Source organism: Leptonychotes weddellii, chromosome 4, assembly GCF_054177405.1.
Source record: "Leptonychotes weddellii isolate Sample4059 chromosome 4, ASM5417740v2, whole genome shotgun sequence".
NCBI classification, from domain to species: domain Eukaryota; kingdom Metazoa; phylum Chordata; class Mammalia; order Carnivora; family Phocidae; genus Leptonychotes; species Leptonychotes weddellii.
Window position 1 is genome coordinate 25,115,426 of NC_138372.1, and position 25,018 is coordinate 25,140,443.

Below are 25,018 nucleotides of genomic sequence, written 5' to 3' on the forward strand. Positions count from 1 at the left end.
ACTCTTGATTTCGGCTCAGGTCATGATCTCAGGGTTGTGAGATCAAGCCCCGTGTGGGGCTCTGTGCTCAGCAGGATGTCTGCTTGAGATTCTCTCTCCCTCTCTCTCTCTCTGCCCCTCTCCCAGCTTGTGCCCATGCTCTCTCTCTAAAATAAATAAAATCTTTTTTTAAAAAAAGGATACACAATATAGTTATAGGTGTCTCTGATGGAGGATCGTAGAAGCTTTTTCTTTATTCTTTCTTTGTATTTCCTACAATGGATATTTATAGTTTTTTATTTTTTAATTAATGTATTGATTTTTGAAGTTTTTTATGTATTTAAGTAATCTCTACACCCCATGGGGGACTCAAACTCACAACCCCAAGATCAAGAGTTGCACGCTCTTCCGACTGAGCCAGACAGGCACCTTTATTTATTGTTTTTTATAGTAAGACAAAGACAATTGGAAATAAAGTCACCTTACCCACCCCACACATCTAAGCAATGCTCATGTGAATCATGCCACAGGTACTACTATCCAATCTCCAAAGTGTCCAAGGAAAGAGATTCTAGAACTTTTCACTACAGGGTCTTCAGTAGCCATAAAGACCTGCCAGAGTGCAAAGTGTAAGGAATCAAACAAACAAAAACATGAACTCAAATACCTGGCTTTGTGTGGCTTGCTCCATCCAGCTTCTCAGCTGCCAAAGTCACAGGTACCACATCTGCCTTCAGCTCTTCCCTGCCATCAGTGTCCACGTCTTTCACTATGATGTTCACATTCACCTTCTGACCAGCCCTGGGCTTGACCGCTGGGTTAGCGTGCTTCCAGAAACGCTGTTTCAAGGCTTCCAGTTCTAGATCCAAAGACCAACCAGTATGTCAGTTTGCCATGCTTAAACTCTTTCCTTTAAGATTCCAGTTAAGAATCATAAGCTAAGTTTTTAAGCTCAACAAAGTTGCAGCGGGAAAAAGAACACCCAAAGACACCAAAAACTCCTTTGCTACTAACACCTATGTCAAATTCATATTCATGTAACTTAACCAAACTAATGAAATGTTGCAATTGTTCTTCCTCAGTATACTTCAAAAATCATTTTAGGGTAGGGGCACCTAGGTGGCTCAGTCGGTTAAACGTCTGCCTTCGGCTCAGGTCATGATCCCAGGGTCCTGGGATCGAGTCCCACATTGGGCTCCCTGCTCAGCGGGGAGCCTGCTTCTCCCTCTCCCTGCCGCTCTGCCTTCTTGTGCTTTCTATCTCTCTGTCAAATAAATAAATAAAATCTTTAAAAAAAAATCATTTTAGGGTAGAAATTTATAATTGAAGTCTCTAAATGTATGCAATTCTTTTTTTTCATTTTTAAAATTCAAATTCAATTAACATATAATGTATTATTAGTTTCAGATAAATGTACGCAATTCTTAAAAAAAAGTATTACACTGATAGAACCAACACCATAATTATCAGTCATTCAATGGCTTAATTTTTCATAGATTCCAGCCTCTTTTTTAAAATTTCCCTATTTTGAACATTTCACTATTAATTAGCAATCTTACTAAATATGGGCAAGGTCAATTTAAAAAAAGGAAAAAAAAAATTACAATCCATCCAGTCAGTGATGTAACTCAGCAGCAGGACTGGAAAAGTCTGTTGGTGAAACTGTAATACTAGTATAATCAGTATCATCAGGAAGGAAATCCTACTTACAGGTGGCCTCTATACCACACACCCAACTTGTATGCAAAGGGGAATATATATATTGGGAGCAGTAAGTTCAGTGGCCCAACGGCAGTAGGGCCTCTCCCCACTTCCCCATTGCTACAGTAGCTCAGAATTTCTTCCCCCTTAGCTGGCTGCTACCTGGCACCATCACCTAATGTCTCTGTTTAAGACATCATACCATAGTGGGTTGTTTTAAGAGAGCTGACAGTTATAAAGAGAAAAGATTCCTTTGGGGTTGAGGGATCTAGATATCTTCACGTGCCTTCTCTTCCATATAAAATGTCCAGAACACTCCAAGTTTGGTTCTTTTTCTAAAACGCACTCGAATTGTATTTTAGTAGTTTTGGGGTTAGCATCTAGATGTGGTTTTTCCTTCCCTCGAAGGGAACAGAAGAACCGGAAGGAAACCTTTTCATTCTGAGTCCCTAGCATTATTAGTAGCAAAAACCCAGCTCCAAAGGATAGTATGTTTACATGACAAACAGACGTGTAGGGAGAGAAGATTTAAGTTTGCACCCGCTTTTATAGCAGTTCAGTAAGGCAGGAAGCAATGGGGAAATGGATGTGGAAAGGTAACAGAAATGAGCAGGTCATTATTGGCACCAACAGAATAAAACAAATGGATGTGGAGGAAGATTTGCTTGGGACCTAAAATAATAGTGAGGCAGAGGAGTTGCCTTCATTCTTCTGGAGAAAGTCAGGCTCCTTAAAGCTCTTCATCTCCAATGCACCTGGGCACCTACTTTCCTTGCCTTTTACTACATGACTCAACCACCTCCCCCTCACCCTAGAATCCCTGTTCAAGCTCCTCTCCCTCCATCAGTCTTTGTCCAGCTCCATTCATGTCTGCTCCAGCTCAGGTCTCCACCACCAGCAGCTTGAATCTAAAACTGTTCTCATTCCCATTGTTCTTAGTCCAGAAAGTAGAAGAATTAAGGGCAGAGATTATTACCTACACTATTGCAGGAAGCAGGAGTCCTACATTTCTGGCACCCCAAAGTTGAGATCTACGTGCCTTTTCTCATGGAAACTTTATTCTATGTGAGGTTAAGGAAACTAAGCTGTTCCTACTGCTTTTACTCTTAACCCCTTCCCCTGTCCACCCTACTAGCCACCAGATTGAACTTCCCAAAATGACTACCCGATTAGGTCATTTCCTTTGCTAAAAATCTGTCAGTGGTCCTCTGCTAACAAAAGGCGCAAGTAAAGCTCCTCCCATGGCCTAAAAGCCCTGCGAGATCTGGCCTCTAGTTACCCATCCTCAATGCCTTTGCAATCTTCACTCCAGTTCGCCAGAACACCCAGTGTTCTCTCTTGTCACCATTGGGTCGTTTACGGGTCTGTTCCCTCCACCAAGAATGCCCTCCCTCACCTCTCTGCCTTAGTATCTCCTACTCGGCTTTCAGGACTCAGCTCTGGTATCGGTTCCTTTCAGAAGCCTCCCTGACTCCCCACGAGGTATTCCAAGGAAGGTACCCTTCCTCCAGGTTCAGAGTATACCCAGCCCTTACCATCCAGTTGTGTTGTAATGGTCTGTGTGCCTGCCTGTCACTCTTACTAGACTTTAACTTCCTTGAGAGCAGGGACTATGTCTTGTGTACACAGCATCCGACACGATGCTAGAAAAAAGTTTATTGCCCAGATAAATAAAAGTCGATCCTAGTTCATACACATGGAACTGGCTGACATGGAAACCCAACTTTCACGTCAAATACTATTTCTGAAGGAAAACATATTTTGAGTTAAAAATAAAGGCTACAACGTGCCAGGCACTGTGCTAGTTCCCTATATAAACCAAGTGTAATGTTGGAAAAATGACGCAACCTCTCCAAGCCTCCGTCTCTTCACTGCAAAATAATACCTGGGGCTGTGAGAATTAAGAACAATAATAGAGAATCTATCAGTGTCTGATGTACTAGGTACTCAAAAAAAAAAAAGGTTTCTTCCCTTTCCTGTCTCAGTCCAGAACCATTTAGAGAGCTTCAAATCCCAAATAAAAAAAACCTCACAGGAGTTAGTATTTTAAGTATTTAAGAGATGTTTCTTCCCCCTCTCTTACTCTGGGACTGTTTAGATAACTTCTAGTCCCAAATCACGAAACTTTCCCTCCGTGTTCTGGGCAACAGCTTATTCCCCTGCTTCTTTGCTAATGGAGCTATGCTGGTTCTTGCTCTGGTCAAACGGACTTATCCATCCTCCCCATATGCACCATGCAGAGCTTGCTCTGTCCCTTCCAAGAATGTCCTCTCCACTTCCAAAAACCCATCCCTTCAATCCTCAAAGACTCACTGGGCATAATTTACACACTAGATACTGTGGATGAAAAGAGCACCTGCCAACCATAAGTTATTATGGTTATGATGTAAGTAATTTCACTAATAATAGAAGTAGGAGCCACTATTTGAGTGCTTCCTTATGCTATCTATTTCTATGCCTTATTTCAACACATCTTCACTATAGCCCTGCGAACTGGATATTCTTTTTTTTTTCCTTAAAAAAAGATGGCTCGAGAGGTCAAACAGCACACTCAAGGTTAAACAGTTAAACTTCATATTTGCTGGTGACAGAACTATGGTTGAGCAAGGAATTCTCTTGTCAGTGGGGGGAACTGGTCCTTTACATCAGGTGTTTGTTACAAAACTGAATATTTACAAAAATTATAATCACAAGGAAAGCACAGTCCAGATTCAAACCTTGGTCTTGCTACAGAGCCTAAGCTCTTAATTATCATGCCATACTGCCTCAATTCAGAGGAGGGAACACCCAATTCTACCTACTAGTCAGGAAGTCTACCTAATATGGTAATATTTGAACTGTCTTGAAGGATCATTCATTCATTCCCTCATCCAATATAAACGCCTGTAATACGTCATCCACTGTGGAAGCACTGGTGATAGAGTAGGGAATAAGCCAGGAGATTCCTATTCACAGTATAAAGGGAAAGGCAATGAACAAGTAATTACATCCACCTACTCTTCAAGCCTTCTTTTAACCACCTATTGGAAGAAATTAATTCTTCCTCAAAACTGCCACAGCACTTTATTCTAAATGTTTCCTTCAGCAAAGACTACTTTTCCCTTTCCTTCATTTTTTCCAATCATCAGTGACACACGTTCATTATAGATGTCACTTTCCACCTTCTCTCTTGCATTACTGTTATTTGCATACTTATCTCCCCTACAAGAGTGTAAGTAGCTTAAATGTACGATAAATGTCAGATTGCTCTTGGTATGCCCTACAGAACCTAGCATGTCGTGGATAGCTTAATATTTGTTAAATGAGTCGGGGAAAAAAGAAATTCAGTTTTGCAGACAATTTACTGAACCAAAATGTTTCCCTTTAACGGTGAAAAAATGAATAATGCTTTTTTGAATGTCATACCATAATACAACAGCGATGCACCTTTTTTGTATACTAACCTGTCAACAGGCTTCCATTTTAAACAAGCTTGAGAACACTCTGATGCCCTGCCAAATTTATCTAAATAGAATTTTACCCATATGTGGTACATCTACAGAATAGGATCATGTGTGGTTACGGGTTCCTCCTGGGTTCCCCCTATCCTCCATAGTAGCAAATAATAGAAAGGTGCCAGAATAAATTACTCTGGAGGCGTCCCACAATTCAAAGGATTACCTCTGTTGGTTTCAGGTTCTTCAAGTATCACAAAGGAATCCTCATCAGCACCCAGTCGAGGTTTAATGGAAACATCTATCCCCAGTTGCTTCAGTCTATCCAGAGTGAACCTCCTCGCTTTTTCAGGTGGCACAATTATTGATTTAGTTTGCTGCCCGGGCTCCTCCACCTTCTCATCTGCTTCTTCTGTTTTCTTCAGGCCTTCTTCTCCCTCCACAGCATGAAGTTCAGGTGCCACAAGCCCTCCGGCCTGATACTCCTCATTGTCCTCCTTCCCAAGGAAGCTGGATTCCTGTTGTGCCACGGAGCTGTCCTCGGGTGAAGGTCTATCATCACTCTGCTTCTGTTTCTCCTGAATTTCTTGTTCTTCACTTCCCATCAGATCCTTACTGCAAGACTCATCTGATCCAGTAGTGATCTGGGGTTCCTGTAAAGCTGCAGGGAGTGCATTAATTTCCATTTCATATCCTGCACCTGTTGTCTGATCAGAATCTTTGTTATGGTGGTCATTATTCTTCTCACTTGTATTTGCAGTGTCTGTGGTTTCTTTGGGATGGCTTGACTGATACTTAGATGACCTAGAAAAGGGAAAATGAGCTGAAGTTGAAAATTACCCTAAGTGTGAAACTCTCATATCAGCACATAATGATATCAGTTAAATCGGTTTTACGAGAGGGAAGAATCTGAACTTTTTACATCAGATGTTTGTTACAAAACTGAATATTTACAAAAATTATAATCACAAGGAAATAGAATTCTTACTTCAGTAGTGCCATGGCATTTCCCTGGCAAGTGGGTCGGGGTTTACGTTTGAAGAAATCATGAATGGTTTTATTCTCAGGCATATGATATGGAAGATTAAGTGCAGACTCTATAAAATGGAACAAAACAAGCAAATACATATACTGTATATTCTGAAACGTCACTTCATATTCAGTTAACTAAACAGTACAGTGAAAGACATCACCAGAAACAGAAAGCAATCTGGCTTTAATAAAGACAGGATCTAAGTACAAAAGAACTCCCTGAAGACCAGTGGCTTTTTTTTTTTTTTTTTAGATTTAATTATTTGTTTGTCAGAGAGAGAGAGAGCACAAACGGGGGGGTGGCAGGCAGAGGGAGAAGCAGACTCCGCACTGAGCAAGGAGCCCGATGTGGGATTCGATCCCAGGACCCTAGGATCATGACCTGAGCCGAAGGCAGCCGCTTAACCAACTGAGCCACCCAGGTGTCCCGACCAGTGGCTTTTAAACCTAGTTGTGAAATCAAACTAATCCAGGAAGTTTTTTAAAAATTCAGATTCTCGGGGCACCTGGGTGGCTCAGTCATTAAGCATCTGCCTTCGGCTCAGGTCATGATCCCGGGGTCCTGGGATCGAGCCCCGCATCAGGCTCCCTGCTCATCAGGAAGCCTGCTTCTCCCTCTCCCACTCCCCCTGCTTGTGTTCCCTCTCTCACTGTGTCTCTCTCTGTCAAATAAATAAATAAAATCTTTAAAAAATAATAAAAAAATAAAAATAAAAATACAGATTCTTGGGATGCCTGGGTGGCTCAGTGGGTTAAGCATCTGCTGTCAGCTCAAGTCATGATCCCAGTGTCCTCAGTAGAGATTCTGCTTCTCTCTCTCTCCCTCTGCCCCTCCCTCCCCCACCACCCCTACCCGCCTCATGCTCTCTCTCCCTCTCAAAAAAAAAAAAAAGTTTAAAAAAATACAGATTCTTGGACCCCACTTCGAGCCAAATGAATCAGAATTTCTGTGGACCTAAGAACTTACACATTTGAAATGTTCCCAAAGGGATCCTGATATAGCCGGTCCATAGAAAACCATTAAAAAAACCTCTCCCTCCTTACCACTAACACAGTTCTGGAAATTTTCTCAGTTTATACTAATGTTCGAGGGACTTTAGAACAATGGCCATTCACCAAGATCAACTCTAAACTTGATTATTATAATTCATACTAGGAGTGTTAAAAACACAAAAATCCCTCTTGGGGAACCCAGCTAACTCAGTTGGAAGAGCATGTGACTCTTAATCTTGGGGTCCTGAGTTCAAGCCCCACATTTGGTGTAGAAATTAAAAAAAAAAAAATCTAGGGGCGCTTGGGTGGCTCAGTTGGTTAAGCGTCTACCTTCAGCTCAGGTTGTGATCTCAGGGTCCTGGATCGAGCCCTGTGTCAGGCTCCCTATTCAGTGGGGAGTCTGCTTCTCCCCCTGCCCCACCCCCCACTCATGCAGGCGCTCCCTCTCTCTCAAATAAGTAAAATCTTAAAAAAAAAAAAAAAATCCCCAACAGCTAAGGTGAGCTTATGAAGAACTATTGTGATTTGCCTTAAAGTTACTATAGTGGTTTACATTACCTCGAATAAGGCGCTGAGTTTCACTATGCAGTTTTTTTAATGCTTCCTTACTTAATCTGGCTGCCTTCCTTTCCTTAAAGAAAACAAAAAGTGAGACTGCATTAATGCTATTATCCAGAAAGATATTCATGCTTCAAGAGTTTGCCCTCTCCAAGAAAAGAGGATGGAGAAAGAAAAGTAAGCACTAATAAGTTCAGTACAATATAAACTCAAGGAGATCATTTATTTTGCATATCATATAGAATTAACTCAACAAAATCCATATTTGTGTCCCTACTATGTACAAAGCAATATCTTGGGTACCAGGAAAATATGATAGACATGATAAAATATTTATCCCTCAGAAATTCACAATCTCCTGGGGAAAGAAATCAACATGACAGTTATATAGAGCTCCATCTCACCTTCCTTATGGTGCCTTTCGATAACTCAGTTTCTTCTTCAAATGGACATACCCCACCCTCCAAAGACAGTTCCTTTTTCTAAAAGAGAAGATTACAAGGTGAAAAACATGGACAAAAATTAAATTGAAGGGGTGCCTTGGTGGCTCAGTAAGTTAAGCAACCAACTCATGATTTCAGGTCATGATCTCATGGGTCATGGGATCCAGCCCTGTGTGGGGCTCCGTGATGAGTGGGGAGTCTGCTTGGGATTCTCTCTGCCCCTCCCCCCACTTGAGCTTGATCACTCTCTCTCTCTAAAGGAAATAAATATTTTATTAAAAAATTAGGGGTGCCTGGATGGCTCAGTCGGTTAAGCGGCTGCCTTCGGCTCAGGTCATGATCCCAGGGTCCTGGGATCAAGCCCCACGTCAGTCTCCCTGCTCAGCGAGAGCCTACTTCTCCCTCTCCCTGCCGCTCTGCCTACTTGTGCTCTCTCTGTCTGTCAAATAAATAAATAAAATCTTAAAAAGGGGGGGGCCTGGGTGACTCAGTCAGTTAAGCATCTGCCTTCGGCTCAGGTCATGATCCCAGTGTCCTGGGATCGAACCCGCATCGAGCTCCCTGCTCCGCAGGAAGCCTGCTTCTCCCTCTCCCACTCCCCCTGCTTGTGTTCCCTCTCTCGCTGTGTCTCTCTCTGTCAAATAAATAAATAAAATCTTAAAAAAAAAAAAAAAAGCAAAAAAAAGTTAAACTGAAATAACAGGATATTGCTTACTCAAAAGATTGCTTCTGTATCCCAACATCACATCATTGTTAATAACAAGCCAATAATTATCAAATAGAAAGTTTTAAACCTACAGCATCCATATAAAGCCTAGAAAAAAATTTGCTGTCTCAAATGGAGCTTGGGCTCTCATTTCTTAGACTTCTTTATTATATCTTTCCCTAAGGAGGGACAATGACTCCCAGGGAACTAAAGATAATCTTAGCAAGAACAGAACAACTATGCTTCCAAACACTCAGGACAATGATATTTGACTGTTGTTTCTCTTTGATACCTTTCCAGAAACACTTTAGGTTCATTTCATAGAGGCCACAGGATTATAAAATTTGTATCTCTGCCCCATTACTTACCTGCTTCTTATGCAATATAAAGTATCTCACGTTTTTTTCCCCTAACATTCCTATGAAGGCAGTCATAATACTAGCTCCTTGGGGTACCTGGGTGGCTCCGTTGGTTAAGCGTCTGCCTTCAGCTCAGGTCATGATCCCAGGGTCCTGGGATCGAGCCCCATGTCGGGCTTCCTGCTTGGCGGGGAGCCTGCTTCTCCCTCTACCCCCTGCTCATGCTCTCTCTTTCGCGATCTCTCTCTAATAAATAAATAAAATCTTAAAAAAAAAAAAAATACTAGCTTCCACACAAGTTAGCATGTCTATCACCTGTACTGCCTAATTCCAAAATTAACAGCCAAAAAACTTAAATCAATTGCCACATTTTTTTTTTCAGTTAAAAAAAAGGTTCCAACAGTAAATTAGAAAATAAAGCAAAGGTTAGAAGCAGTGGGTTAGCTCTTTTGCCATCATCTACTTGCCTTGTGCTTTTTTACTTTGTTTTTCACAGCTGCCCTTATCGATTCTAATGACTCTTCATCTTCCAATGCAGAGTTATTTTCCTCCTCCTCCTCCAGCCCAGTTTCAAAAAGGTCTTTATCCACAAGAAGACAGCCACTGTCATTAAATGGCTGTTCCACATCATCTTCCTGGACAATGCATAAAGGAAAAACAAAATCCAATCACCCAAACTCCAATATTTCACAACATCATAAGGTAATTTTGATCAGGCCATAAAAAGCCCATATTACATCAGTGGACACATTTATGGCATTCTAGAACATTCTCCCTGGTTCCTACCCACAGTCATCCTTTGAGGTCCATGCTGTGATTTTACTGTCCCAAACCAACTTAATAACAGTATATATATTTTTTGAAAAGTCAATTAAATACTTATTAGGCAACTACTTCATAAAACTTGAGGAGGGTTTCTCTAGTTAGCAAACAAGACCTGACTTATGGATACCTAAAAAATTCTCCTCTGAAAGTTAATTTTCATCAAATCAGAGGCAGCAATTACTCCATGTGCTCAAAAAGAAAATCAGAAGCCTATTTATTTGGAAGTGTCCCCGGTTTATCCAAAATGGAGAATGAGACCAACAAGTTTTAAATTACATATCTCATTACTCACAATGCAAAAGAGTCTACTCAAAGCTATATTCTGAGTGCAGAAACCTCAAGAACTAAAAGCAACTTTTTCTAAGATGTTAAGTTCATCTGCCTTAGAAAGAACAAATTTATTCTTTTAAATATACCTCATTTTTCATTTCCTTCTTTTTTAGTCGCCTGATTTTTTCCATCTTTCTTTCCTCTTTCTCAAGTCTTCTCTTTGATTTTACTTTTGCTTTTCCTTCAATTCCTTCTTTATCACATTTGGGTTTTTTGGAAATCTTTCTGTCAACTGTGAAGTCCACAGAGTTTTCAGATTGGAGACTCCGCTCTAAACAAGGCATCACCCGAGTTTCAAGATTTTCCTGATACAAAGACTCCTCAATGTCACTTCCAGCACTGTCTGCCAGAGTTTTGTAAATCCTTCTGACTTTTCCATTTTTTCCGGCATATAAATTCTCTTTATTTTCCTCCTCGACACTGTCATAGGGAGTTTTCTCTGGAGAGGCATTTGTGTCCTCTCTCTCAGACTCACTGTCTTGTAGCACCTTCCTGCTTTTTAATTTCTTACTCACGAATATCTCTTCATCTGAATCTGGAGGAAACATAATTTTTTTTAGAGGTCTACTGTCATTTGGCCCTCCTCCTAGTCCCACTGCTCCTCAAAAACATCCAATTATCCAAGTGCTATGTCACCTTGTGAAATTATGTAACTACCACTAAGAACTGATTGTAGCAAAGCAAATCTAAAAATAGGTTTTGAAAAACATTTTCCCTGGAAAAATGTCTCTTACTGAGAAATATAATTATATATATTTACAAAGTGTAAAGTTGTTCTAATTCTTCTGGCAGGTGTTAAAAATCCTTTTATTAAAGGATGAATGCATTCAACAAGGCAGTGATAGCTTCTAGACATTTTATATATTTTATTCAATAACATAATAGAAATGGTTAATGTCAAAAGGGTACAAGCACTATTATTTTGTTTTTATAATAAATAAGACAAACAATAAGGTTAGACATTAACAATTTAATGAACCAAGAGAATAATGAAATTAATCCAATCTATTCTATTCCTAAAAATAAAATCACTATTACAAACCTCTGTCACTCAAGGGCACAATTGTTTCGCAGCTGCCTTGTCCACTGTCTGAAGGGCTATCGGCTTCTTCCTGTGAAATGAGCTTTGGATCACTGATTTCTAGGTGAACCTAGAAAATAAGAACATACTTGGCATTAACCAGCTGGTGACAAAAAGCTCTAAGTACATAATGATACACAAATCATAGGATCGTAAGGCTGAAGTAAGGAAAACACCAATATAATGGTTCAATGAAGGGATGACATTAAGAATTATTGGATAAGGGGCACCTGGTTGGCTCACTAGTTAAGCGTCTGCCTTCGGCTCAGGTCATGATCCCAGGGTCCTGGGATCGAGCCCCACATCAGGTTCCCTGCTTGGCACGAAGCCTGCTTCTCCCTCTCCCACTCCCCCTGCTTGTGTTCCCTCTCTCACTGTGTGTCTCTGTCAAATAAATAAATTTAATTTAATTTAATTAAAAAAAAAAGAATTACTGGACAAGGGGCGCCTGGCTGGCTTGGTTCAGTGGAGCATGTGACTCTTGATCTCAGCGTTGTGGGTTTGAGCCCCACAATGGGTGTAGAGATTATTTAAAAATAAAGTCTTAAAAAAAAAAAAGAATTACTGAGCAAAAAAACACAAAAATTCATTGTTCACCTTTGAAGAATGCTATAGAACCAATGCTTTATTTTGAGTAATGGTACCTAAACAAAAAGAATCAAGTATTATATGTTTTTTGTTTGAACTGCTTCTCAGTGTATCCAAATGACATGTTAAATAACATCACAGAGATGCATCGAGATGTGAAAAACTATAGAACAATGTGTTTCCTTAATAGTAAACTGCAAGAAAAAAAGAGGAGGGAGGAGTTAAGATACATATATACACACACATTATCAACAATTGCAATATGCAGACTTTGGATCCTGATTCAAATAAACTGAAAGTATATATATGAGTCAATGAAATCTCAACACTAGCTAGATATTTAGTATTAAGCAACAATTCTAAATTTTTTAGGTGTGGTAATAATATTTGTGGTTATCTGTTTTGGAAAGCCCTTATCTTAGAGATGCATAATGAAATATTTGTGGATGAAATGAAGTCTGGAATTTGCTTCCAAATAATCCAGTGAGGGGGAAAGTGAGTGGGCCTATAAATGAAACAAAATTGGCATGATTTGATTAACTGTTGAAGTTAGGTGACAGTTTCATTATACCAGCCTTTCTATGTTTGTATATGCTTGAAATTTTCCAAATAAAACCATTTTAAAAGTCATAAGTAAAAAATAATAAGTAGTACGGGTGTGTTATTAGGTGACTTGACCAGGTAGTGACCAGGCTGATCCTAGAGGCCAGATCTCCTACATCCTTGGTGTCCTTAGGGCTCTGAATGGACTTAAATAGGGGGGTAAATATCAACATCTGTAAAGTAGTAGGGCACTACCCACCTTAATGGTTTCTCAAACAACTATTAAACTGATTTAAATGTTTGGTACAATTATTTAAATAATAACCAAAGGTAACAAGTACTGAGGAATCACTAAGGATCATCATGCATGTGCTGATGATTCTCCCAACAATCCAAAGCAGTAAGATTTTTTTTTTGTGGATGCAGAACTGAATTTAGGTAACCACATAACTCAATACATGGTGATGCTCTTAATCACTTTATTCTAGGCAATTTGTACCAATATCAGCAACAGTCAGGGTCAGGAACAGGGTGAGGACAGAGTCGAGTCTTAAAAACCTCAGTAATCAAGATAATATCTTAGTGCAATATTAAAAAAAATCAAATTGATAAACTATGGCTCATGAAGTCACCCAACTACTTTTGTAAATAAAGTTTTATTGGAACCAGGGCCAGGATTAGGGGAGGGTGACATGTAGTGCAACCGCAGGGTTTTGCTTTAATTTTTACTTTTAAAAATACTGCATTAAAATACTTTCTTAATTACTGAGTTTTTGGGAGCTCTCTTAAATTATGCTCCCAAGGCTAGTGTCTCACCCTAGTCCCGGCCCCAGGAAAGAACACGGGTCTGGAATCATCTGCTTCTATGCCCAATCCCGCCAGCGATCAGCCAGCCACCAGCCGGGAAGCCCAGAGACTGCTACTTCTCCCGGGGTCCCGTGCATGACCTCAAAGTCCCCTTGCACACTCAATTCCGAACTCCCAGAGACTCCCGCCGTCCATTTCCGGGGAACCCCGCCCCGCAACCCAGCGGCCCAGGTCAGCCCTCTGTTTTGGGGAGCTGAACAAGGAAGAGCCCCGGCGGCAGGAAACGCGCCAAAGGGGAGGCCGGACGGGCGGGGCCCGCTGAGGAACCGCTGGGCAGCGGACTGCGCGCGCCGCAGAGGCCACAAGCGACGCTGCCACGCGCACCGAGGGGCGGGAAGCCCAGCGCGGGACTGGACCACAGAGTCGTGAGCCCACCTGGCCGCGGGGGCATCCCGCCAGACCGAACCGCGCGCCGCCACGGTGCACGCCGGGAGCTGTAGTCCTCCCATCCTCCGCGACCCGTTCCGCCCGGCTAGACCCCTACCCAACCTCACCCCACCGCGCCAGGCCTCTGTAGCTGCGGATGGCGGCCTATGTACGAACTCACCTCAGAAAACAATTCGCGGGTCATGACTCCGGCTTCCCGGTCGCTTTGCTGTAACCGAGCAGGTCTTCGGTTCTCTTAGCCGGGGTGCAGCTGCTCCCGCGGTCTCCAGTCAGGCAACACTGTTCGAGCTTTCGCGCCCAGCCAGAGTGAAGGCCCCGCCCTAAGGATTCGCACCAATCCGGAGAAGTCTTTCTACATGAGGCCACGCCCTCCACCCTGTCCTACCAATCACGAAGCGCCTTCGGCCAGCCCCGCAAGTATAATCTGGGTTGGGTTGGCGGGTCCCGGCTCTTCCAGTCAATTGAAACTAAGGGGAGGCTGGGGGGGTCCCGTCTGTGGGACGGAGGGGCCCTCTGGCCTTGCAAGGTGGTACCAGGCGAGTGGTGGCCTTTGACCTTTGGCCCTTGCCGCAGCGCATTTTGAGGTGTAAGCCCTCCAAGCGGGAAGTGAGCTGGGAGAAGGTCCCAGGGAAACCGAAGGCACCTATGAGGATTTTCTCCGGGACCTCCATCCCTGGAACAGCTAGATCCCCCTACCTGCTCCTTCTTGTACATAGCATTCACGCCACTGAACATCGACAAAGAAAAGTTTTATGGGCTGCTCAGATACCAAAGAATATCCTTGGATAGCCTTTATAATTTTATTTAAAGTTAATCTAAGAGGGCGCCTGGGTGGCTCAGTTGGTTAAGCGACTGCCTTCAGCTCAGGTCATGATCCTGGAGTCCCTGGATCGAGTCCCGCATGGGGCTTCCTGCTCGGCAGGGAGTCTGCTTTGTCCTCTGACCCTATCCCCTCTCAGGTGTTCTCTCTCTCTCAAATAAATAAAAAATAAAAAAATAAAAAAAAAAATAAAGTTAATCTAAGGGACCCCTGGGTGGCTCAGTCGGTTAAGCATCTGCCTTCGGCTCAGGTCATAATCCCAGGGTCCTGGGATCGAGTCCCACGTCTGGCTCCTTGCACAGCAGGGAGCCTGCTGCTCCCACTGCTTCTGCCCTCTCGCGCGCGCGCGCCCTCTCTCGGGCAAATAAATGGAAGGAAGGAAGGGAGGGAGGAAGGAAGGAAGGAAGAAAGTTAATTCGAGGACGTCTCGGTGGCTCAGTGGGTTAAGCGTCTGCCTCGGCTTAGGTCCTGGGATCGAGCCCTGCATTGGGCTCCAAGTCTGCTTCTCCCTCTACTCCTCCCCCTGCTTGTGCTCTCTCTCAAATAAATAAAATATTTTTTAAAAATAAGGTTAATTTGAGGATACAGAAAACACCTACCAGTCCATTCTTAGACTCCTTAGACAAGGCAAGAAAAAAGAATAAAACGTCTGGAGTCAGACTAATCCCAGACAATTCTAATCCCTTGTCATTATGCTGGTTACTATCTTTTCCCCCTGCGGGTCCATTCTCTATCATTCCTTATCCTGCTCTGTCCAGGCAAGGCTGACTTCTCCCCACTGCATTACCCAAGCTCCCTTGACCTCTGGCTTCTGGTTGAGTCAAGCTCCTGGAAGGTACTTTACAATATTACTGTAAGGAGGAGATCAGAGAGCACCAAGAAAGAAAGGCCACAGTAGTTACTTCACTCTCATGAGCCTATCCCCTGGTAGGTGACCAACTCATCCCAATTTTCCCAGGACTTTCCCAGTTTTAGCATTGAAAATCCCACCTCCCGAGATACTCAGTCCCAGGCAAACCAGGATAGTTAGTTACCTTATCCACTGGCCTCTTCCAAATTTCCAGCTCTAGCGGGTTCAGATAAACGTTCTCTTTCCTCATCTTTATTTCTTTACCTCCTCACCACTTCTCAATTCACTTTTGCCCCCCACCAAGATCCCATTATCTATCTTCTTCTCTCCCATCCGTCTAGCCACATTTCTACCCGCTTCACTATTTCTACATTGATGATTTCCAAATATACATCTACAGCACTCCTCCTTCATATATGGAGGGCTAACATTTATCGGGGGCTTACCCTGTGACAGACACAGTTGCAAGAATTTTGCAAACATCTTATTTAGCCTTCAGAGTAAATTTGTAAGGTAAGTAATATATTATCTCCATTTTAGCAGGGGACTAAACCTTTAAAGGTAGTAACTGGTGGAGCCAATATTCACACCCTGCTCAATCTGACTCCAGAGCTCATACTCCTCAGGGAGACTTTGCCTGAGCCCCTTCTCCATTCTCCCTCCATCCCCTGTTCTGCTTTTCCCAATAACATCTCTGCCTGAAATTTTATTTTTATCTATTTGGATATTGTTGCTCCAAGAGGACAAGCACTTTGTTTCCTTTAACACCATACCCTCACTATCTAGAATAGTTGTTCTCCAACTTGAGCATGCATTGGAATGATCTGAAGAGCTGGTAGAAAGGTTGTTGCACCCCATTCCCAGAGTTTCTGATTCAGTATGTCTGATGTGAGGCCAGAGAATTTTCCTTTTTTTTTTTAAGATTTTTAAAAAATTTATTTATTTAAGAGAGAGAGCAAGAGAGCACAAGCGGAGTGGGGGAAGGGGCAGAGGGAGAAGCAGGTTCCCAGCTGAGCAGGGAGCCTGACACAGGGCTGGATCTCAGGACCCCAGGATCATGACCCAAGACCAAGGCAGACGCTTAACCAGCTAAGCCACCCAGGAGCCCCAAGGCCCGAGAATTTTCATTTCCAACAAGTTCCCAGATGATGCTAATGCTACATCGGTATGGAGACCACACTTTGAGAACCAAGGGCATAGAACATACCTGGCTCATGGTAGCAAATTAATATTTGTTGAACTAATTCGGTCACTTGACAACTATACTATTCTCGAACTCCCTTTGGAAGTGAATAAATGAGATAATACTCCTGATATTAGCATTTTCAGAAGTGATTAGCATTTTCCTTTCTTTGAAAAACACCTATTTAGTCACCAGAAAAACAAAGAAAGAGAGCTCTGATTTGGACAATGAGCGGAATGAGTGAGTTAGGAAGGGGAAACATTTTACTCTATACATTAACTTGTGCTAATCTAAAGCGAGTCTGATTTCTGCAAAGACATCCAAGTGGACAACAGACACATGAAAAAGTGCTCAACCTCACTCGGCACCAGGGAAATCCAAATCAAAACCTCAATGAGATACCACCTCACACCAGTCAGAATGGCTAAAATTAACAAGTCAGGAAATGAAAGATGTTGGCGAGGATGCGGAGAAAGGGGAACCCTCCTACACTGTTGGTGGGAATGCAAGCCGGTGCAGCCACTCTGGAAAACAGTGTGGAGGTTCCTCAAAAAGTTGAAAATAGAGCTACCCTGTGACCCAGCAATTGCACTACTGGGTATTTACCCCAAAGATACAAATATAGAGATCCGAAGGGGCAAATGCACGCCAAATTTATAGCAGCAATGTCCACAATAGCCAAACTATGGAAAGAGCCTAGATGTCCATCAACAGATGAATGGATAAAGAAGATATGGTATATATATACAATGGAATATTATGCAGCCATCAAAAAATGAAACCTTGCCATTTGCAATTATGTGGATGGAGCTAGAGGGTATTATGCTAAGCGAAATAAGTCAATCAGAGAAAAATAAGTATCATATGATCTCACTGATATGAGGATTTTGAGAAACAAGACAGAGGATCATAGGGGAAGAGAGGGAAAAATGAAACAAGACGAAACCAGAGAGGGAGTCAAACCATAAGAGACTCTTAATCTCAGGAAACAAACAGAGGGTTGCTGCAGTGGAGGGGGGTGGGAGGGTTGGGGTGGCTGGGTGATGGACATTGGGGAGGATATGTGCTATGGTGAGCACTGTGAATTGTGTCAGACTGATGAATCACAGACCTGTACCCCTGAAACAAGTAATACATTACATGATAATTAAAAAATTAAAAATAAATAAATAAAGCAAGTCATCCAACAAGCTCTGTTTATGAAGTTGATGGTAGTAAGGGAAATCTCTGCGGTGTTCACTTTGCAGAGATTAGTCTGAACCTGTCCAATAAAGGGTTTTGTAAACTTAGGTAAGTGGTTTAGCTTCTCAGAGCCTTGTTTTCATTATTTATAAGTAGAAAACACTGGATCCAATCCAATCAGATCAGATGGACTCTCAAATGGGTTTACTTGGCAGATCACCTGGACGTATGGTAGTCTAAAGGAAATATTTTGCAGTACTGACCACACCTAATCTGGTCATAGAAATTAGGAAACATTTTCACTACTAGGATTTATCCTTATGTCACACAAAATCAATATAAAAAAGGAATTCTGAGATTACATGTCTATGAGAAAATAAGCCACAGGATTTAACATGGTCAGCCCATTCCGAAGTTATATTTATATTTGCTCGCTGGAAGACAAAAGCAGATTCCAAAAGCTTATGAAAGTTTGGAGGAGAAAGTTGATTAAATTATATATTTTATTTCACCTTTTCTGCAAATTGAGAAAGCCTCCCATGTTAAAGTTTTAGTACTACTATTCTTCTGGAGTTGAGTGTGAGGAGTGGCTTACTTTTCTCAAGTCCTGGGCCGCCGAGTCTTTATCCTTGGAGCAGCACTGCCACCATGTGGCAGTCCTTGGTCATGGCATTCCATCTATTGCCTGTAGCCACTCTACCCTAAAAAAAAATTGTTGGGGTTTTTTTTTTTTTCATTTTAAAATTATTCAGAATTGTTTAAATTTTCCTTTGGTGTGGTGAAATAATTGCATCTCCCAGAATCTGCTCTTAAAAATAATTTCATGCCGGGGCGCCTGGGTGGCTCAGTTGGTTAAGCGACTGCCTTCGGCTCAGGTCGTGATCCTGGAGTCCCGGGATCGAGTCCCGCATCGGGCTCCCTGCTCGGCAGGGAGTCTGCTTCTCCCTCTGACCCTCCCCCCTCTCATGTGCTCTCTCTCATTATCGCTCTCTCAAATAAATAAATAAATCTTTTAAAAAAATAAAAAATAATTTCATGCCGTAACTCCATACAGTTTAATCGTCTCCTGGAGAGTGCCCCATTGTAAGGCCAGGGCTGTTTTTCTGGCTTAATTTAAGTACCCCCTGACCTTTAAAAATGGCACAGGACCTGACACATAAGGGGTGCTTACTACATAATTGTTGAATGAATGATTAAAATACCGTGGCCTAAAAAACAAAACCAAAACTCAGGGCCTTTTCCAAGGCACAACAGCACACACGCTCTCCACTATTTTGTATGCAGAAGCTCTTTTACTGCAACTTTTGGCAAGCTCAAGTATCTATCCAATATTCATCCGCTCATTTAACAGACCTTGAGCATCTATGTTAAGCCTAAACACAGAGACTATGAAGATAAAACACAGTCTTGTTCTTGGAGAACTTCCCATTGTTGGTTGGAGACAGGCAAATAAATACGCATGGGTGATAGTAGAAGTGTGTACAGGTAGCTGTGGGGCCCTGAGAAAGGCAAGTGACTTTGCCTGGGGTGAGCCATGGGGAGATGACTCCTGAGCTGAGTTTTAAAGATGGATTGCAGCTCTCTGGGCTGGCAGAGGGAGGAGAAGGCGCTTAGGTATGCACAGGGGCTTGATAAAGCGTGTTGCGTTTGGGGAGCTGAAAGTAAGTCAGTATGACTAGAGCCCAGGGTATGTGTTTGGGTGAGGAGGGGGGAATGGCCAGAAAGAAGGTTGAAAGTTAAACAGGGGACAAAAAAAAGTCTGGCATGCTATGCTTACAGTCTAGTTTTTAGGCAAATATGAACTGGCCTTCTGGGGTTGAGGGCGGGGGTTGTAAAGAAGGAGAGCAACGTGGTTTGATACGTGTTTGAGAGAGATTATTCTGACAGGGTATGAAGGCTGGATTGGAAGGGGATTAGACTGGAGGCAGGAAGACCAGTTGTCTAGGTGGGAGATTAGAGGGACCTAAACTAGGTCAGTGATAGTAGCAATGGAGAGAAGGAGATGGATTGGGAACAAAGAGCTTCCTAGACCCCCCCTGTCCACACATTGTCCACATTGGAGCTCTCTCTCTTAGCTTTCCTGGTGGCTGAAGAGGTGCCCCCCAGGCACAGGCTCATCTCTCCATTCCATTTCCAAACTGCTCTCTGTGAAGTACCCGGAACCTCAGCTCAGCAGCTTTTTGTTTCCTGTTAGTATAATTTCTCCTTAATTTTCTTTTCCTTTCTGGCTACGTACCCAAGGCGGGGGAAATGTGTAAGAACAATTCCTCTGTCCTGCTTTATTGTCTTTTTTTCCTCAGGCTTTTGGCTTCAGTTTTTGTAAAAACCCAAGTATTTTCATGACCCAACCCTCCCCTAAAGCCCTAGAGACATTTAATTGCTTGGTGGTGAGAAGAGTGTTTATTTAGACATCAGCATCCTCAGCACTTGGTCAATTATACTTCAATCACATATTCCTCAACCAGTCTAGGGAGACTCTACGCATATATGTGTGTCTAGGGAAGGGGATTCCATCACAGAAGGACAAAGGTGATCTGCTCCACTCCTGCTTTCTATTAAATTTCAGCACCTGCTTTTGGGTAGGCTAATGCCTACTTCAGACATGTCAGATAATTGGACTGTACCTAGAAGGACAGAATGTTACAGTAATATAGTAACTCCTTCAAGCACAGTATAGTTGGGGAAGAAACACTTCCTAAGACAGGAGATGGTACTGGACAGACAAAACAACATTTTTCCCACTATAAGCCCAAAGGATGGTTTTATTAGTGGTATTCAACCAGGGGATTTATCACAGTTGTTATAATGCCCCCCCGGAATTTAGAGGGTAGGGCCAAGGTGGCTAAGTGAAATAAGCATAGAGGAAGAGTATTTTTTTAAAAGATTTTATTTTAAAATAATCTCTGCACCCAACATGGGGCTCAAACTTACAACCCCGAGATCAAGAATCTCATGCTCTACCAACTGAGCCAGCCAGGGGCCCCAAAGGAGAGTATTTTCGGCAGGGAAGATGGAACGGGTAAGGGCACCGAGACAGGAATGATGATAAGAATTTTCAGGGACTTGTTCAATCAGTGACTTCATGAGATGATGGAATGGAAGGTAGGGGATAGGATGTCAAGATTGTTGAATTAAATTCAACTCAAGGATCTATAGAGTGTCTTTTTGGAGACTGAATATCTTTTGGATACACAGAATATATGGAGAGAATGAGACAAGGTAACTTCCTTTGAGGATAGAAAACACAGAGCAGATTGTGATGAGTGTTACGGGAAAGATATGAAATCTGTGCTCTGGGAAGTATGATCACAGCAGAACTTGAATATGAAGCATGGAACTTCAGACAGTCATTCATTCACTCCACAAACCTTTACTGAACATTGTGATGGATTGCTAGAATAATCACAGCTCTTTGTGTCCTCTCCCTTTCTCAATGTGATTTTGCTATGCCTCCCATCTAATTCTCAGTCTCTTAAATCTGCCTGTCCTTGTTACTTGCAGTGATGAACAAAATATAGGGAGAGTATCATTGTATATAGAGCTTCTGAGGCTAAGCTTTAAGGAACTTTGCAGGTTTTATTTTCTTTATCTTAGAACACTGTGGCTATCATTTAAGAAACCTCAGGTATCTTATTGTATGGGCCTCATAGAGGAGAATAAAGGCACTTTAGCCAACAGCTACCTGCTAGACTTGACCATCTTGGACTATCCAGCCCTACTGAGCCTCTAGATGAATGCAGCCATGTAAGTTACCAAAGATGAGACCAAGAACAGAACTGATCAACTAAGCCTAGCCAAATGACAGAATCATGGGCAAATAAATGAGCCACTACATTTTAGTATGGTTTGTTATGCAGTAATAGATAATTGAAACAAGCCCCTACCATGGGTCAGGCATAGAAGATATGTATTTAAACAATATTTCTGCTCTTATGGAGATTATATTCTTGTAGCAGAAGATAGATAATAAACAAATAAGCAAATATAATGTCAGGTAGTCATAAATGTTTTGAAGAAAAATAAAGGATGTTAAAGGATTAGAGAGTAGACCCCAAGTAGCCAAAGCAATCTTGAGAAAGAAAACTGTATTACAAAACTATTATAATCAAAACAGCATGGTATTGGCATAAAAACAGACACATAGATGAATGGAACAAAGTAGAGAGCTCAGAAATAAACCTATGAATGGGGTACCTGGCTAGCTCACTTGGTAGAACATGTGACTCTTGATCTTGGGGTCATAAGTTCAAGCCCCGTGTTGGGTGTAGAGCTTACATTAAAGGGGGTGGGGGGATGGAGAGGTAGAGAGAGACCTGTGAATATATGACCAATTAATTTACAACAAAGGAGCCAGGAATACAACAACAGGAAAGGACAGTCTCTTTAATAAATGGTGTTAGGGAAACTGGAGAGCCACATGCAAAAGAATGAAACTAGACCACATTCTTACATTGTACACAAAAAAAATGAACTCAAAATGGATCAAAGACTGGAATGTAAGAAACCATAAAACTCCTATAAGAAAACATAGGTGGTGAGCTCCTTGACATTGTTCTTGATTATTTTTTGGATCTGACACAAAACCAAAGGAAACAAAAGAAAAAATAAAGAAGTGGGACTACATCAAACTAAAAAGCACAGCAAAGGTAATCATCAACAAAATGAAAAGGCAACCTACTGAATGGGAGAAAATATTTGCAAATCATATATCTATAAGGGGTTACTATCCAAAATATATAAATAACTCATACAACTTGATATAAAAACAGAACAAAAAATCCAATTAAAAAATGAGCAGGGGGCACCTGGGTGGCTCAGTCATTGGAGCATCAGACTTTTGATCTACGGGTTGTGAGTTTGAGCCCCACATTGGGTATAGAGACTACTTAAAAAATAAATTAAAATTTTAAAAAATGAGCAGACAATCTGAATTGACATTCTTCCGAAGAAGACATACAGATGGCCAACAGGTACATGAAAAGGTGCTCAACATCACTCATCATCAGGGAAATGCAAATCAAAACCACAATGAGATATCACCTCACGTCTGTTAAAATGGCTATCACCAGAAAGACAAGAAATAACAAGTGTTTGTGAGGATGTGGAGGAAAGGGAAATTGTACACTGTTGGTGCAGCCACTTCCTCAAAAAATTAAAAATAGAACTAGCATATGATCCAGCAATTCCACTTCTGGGTATTTATTTGAAGAAAATGAAAACACTAACTTGAAAAGATATATGCACCCCCATGTTCACTGTAGCATTATTTAGAATAACCAAGACAGGGGCGCCTGGGTGGCTCAGTCGTTAAGCGTCTGCCTTCAGCTCAGGTCATGATCCCAGGGTCCTGGGATCGAGCCCCACATCGGGCTCCCTGCTCCACAGGAGGCCTGCTTCTCCCTCTCCCACTCCCCCTGCTTGTGTTCCCTCTCTCGTTGTGTGTCTCTCTCTGTCAAATAAATAAAAAAAAATCTTTAAAAAAAAAGAATAGCCAAGACATAGAAACAGACTAACTTTCCATTGATGGATGAATAGATTTTTAAAAATGTGATGCACACACACACACAGGAACATTATTTGGCCATAAAAAAGAATGAAATGTTGCCATTTGCAACAACACGGGTGGATCTTCAGGGCATTATACTAAGTGAAAAAAGTCAGAGAAGAACAAATACCATATGATCTCACTTTTATGTGGCATCTAAAAAACAAATTCATAGATCTCATGGATACAGGGAACAGATTGGTGTTTGTCCAAGGTGGGGGCAGGGGAGTGGAGAGTGTGTGAAATGGGTGAAGGGAGTCAAAAAGTAGAAACTTCATGGGATGCCTGGGTGGCTCAGTCAGTTAAGCGTTTGCCTTCAACTCAGGTCATGATCCCAGGGTCCTGGGATTGAGTTCCACTTCGGGCTCCCTGCTTGGCTGGGAGCCTGCTTCTCCCTCTGCCTGCTGTTCCCCCTGCTCGTGCGCTCTCTCTCTCACAAATAAATAAATAAAATCTTTTTTAAAAAGGTACAAACTTCCAGTTATAAAATAAATAAGTCTTGGGGATATAATGTGCATCACAGTGAGTGTAGTTAATAATACTATATTGCATAATTGAAAGTTGCTGAGAGTAGATCTTAAAAGCTCTCATCACAAGAAAAAAAATTGTAACTATGCATGGTGACAGATTGTGGTGATCAGTTCAAAATATACAATTGCCCACTGAATAATGTGGGGTGTTAGGGGTGCTGACCTCCCCATGCATTTGAAAATCCACATATGACTTCTGACTCCCCAAAAACTTAACTTTTTTTTTAAGATTTTATTTATTTATTTGACAGAGAGAGAGATAGCGGGAGCAGAAATACAAGCAGGGAGAGTGGGAGAGGGAGAAGCAGGCTTCCTGCTGAGCAGGAAGCCTGATGCAGGGCTCCATCCCAGGACCCTGAAATCACGACCTGAGCCAAAGGCAGACGCTTAACGACTGAGCTACCCAGGCATCCCAAAAACTTAACTGTTGACCAGAAACCTTACCAATAACATAAACGGTACATTAACACATATTTTGTATGTTGTATGTATAATGTGTTGTATTCTTTTTTTTAAGATTTTATTTATTTATTTATTTGAGAGAGAGAGAGAGAGCTCAAGCAGGGGGAGGAGCAGAGGGAGAGAATCTCAAGCAGACTCTGCGCTGAGTGCAGAGCCTGTAGGTACTGTATTCTTACAATAAAGCTAAAGAAAAGAAAATGTTATTAAGAAAATCATAAGAGATAATACATTTACAGCACTATACTGTAAAAAATGCCCGTATAGGTGGGCCCACACAGTTAAACTCATGTTGTTCAAGGGTCAACTGTATACAAATATTGAATCATAACACTGTACACCTGAAACAAATATAATGTTATATGTCAGTTAAAACTCAGTTTTTAAAAGTTTATTAAAAAGGGAGGGTTAAAGGATGACAGGTGTGGTTGGGGGATAAAGAGAAGAGCTGCTATTTTAGAAAAAATAAATCTTTTGGTTTGGGGGGGTTGTTTTCTTTATTTCTTTCTCTTTTTTTTTTTTTTTTTGAGAAAGAGAGAGAGGGTGAAGGGGGGAGAGGGACAGAGGGACAGGGAGAGAGAGAATCTTAAGCAGGCTCCACACTGGGCATGGATGATTTGGGG

The 25,018-nt window shown here is 41.8% G+C and overlaps 1 protein-coding gene and 1 long non-coding RNA gene across 2 annotated transcripts in view; one reads left to right on the plus strand and one right to left on the minus strand.

Annotated features, from left to right (window-relative positions):
* The window catches only part of CLSPN (claspin), a 32,383-nt gene extending 18,258 nt beyond the window's left edge, over positions 1 to 14,125 (minus strand). The window contains exons 1-9 of the mRNA XM_006732552.3: positions 13,987 to 14,125; positions 11,403 to 11,511; positions 10,447 to 10,895; positions 9,673 to 9,840; positions 8,102 to 8,179; positions 7,698 to 7,770; positions 6,103 to 6,211; positions 5,341 to 5,918; positions 647 to 838 (exon numbers count right to left, since the gene is read on the minus strand). Coding sequence (XP_006732615.2) covers positions 647 to 838; positions 5,341 to 5,918; positions 6,103 to 6,211; positions 7,698 to 7,770; positions 8,102 to 8,179; positions 9,673 to 9,840; positions 10,447 to 10,895; positions 11,403 to 11,511; positions 13,987 to 14,010 — 1,780 coding nt within the window. The 5' untranslated portion in view covers positions 14,011 to 14,125. The remainder of the gene's footprint in view (positions 1 to 646; positions 839 to 5,340; positions 5,919 to 6,102; positions 6,212 to 7,697; positions 7,771 to 8,101; positions 8,180 to 9,672; positions 9,841 to 10,446; positions 10,896 to 11,402; positions 11,512 to 13,986) is intronic.
* A 2-nt stretch (positions 14,126 to 14,127) lies between these two features.
* The window catches only part of LOC145721236 (uncharacterized), a 29,181-nt gene continuing 18,290 nt past the window's right edge, over positions 14,128 to 25,018 (plus strand). The window contains exon 1 of the long non-coding RNA XR_014144799.1: positions 14,128 to 14,243. This is a non-coding gene — a long non-coding RNA (uncharacterized LOC145721236). The remainder of the gene's footprint in view (positions 14,244 to 25,018) is intronic.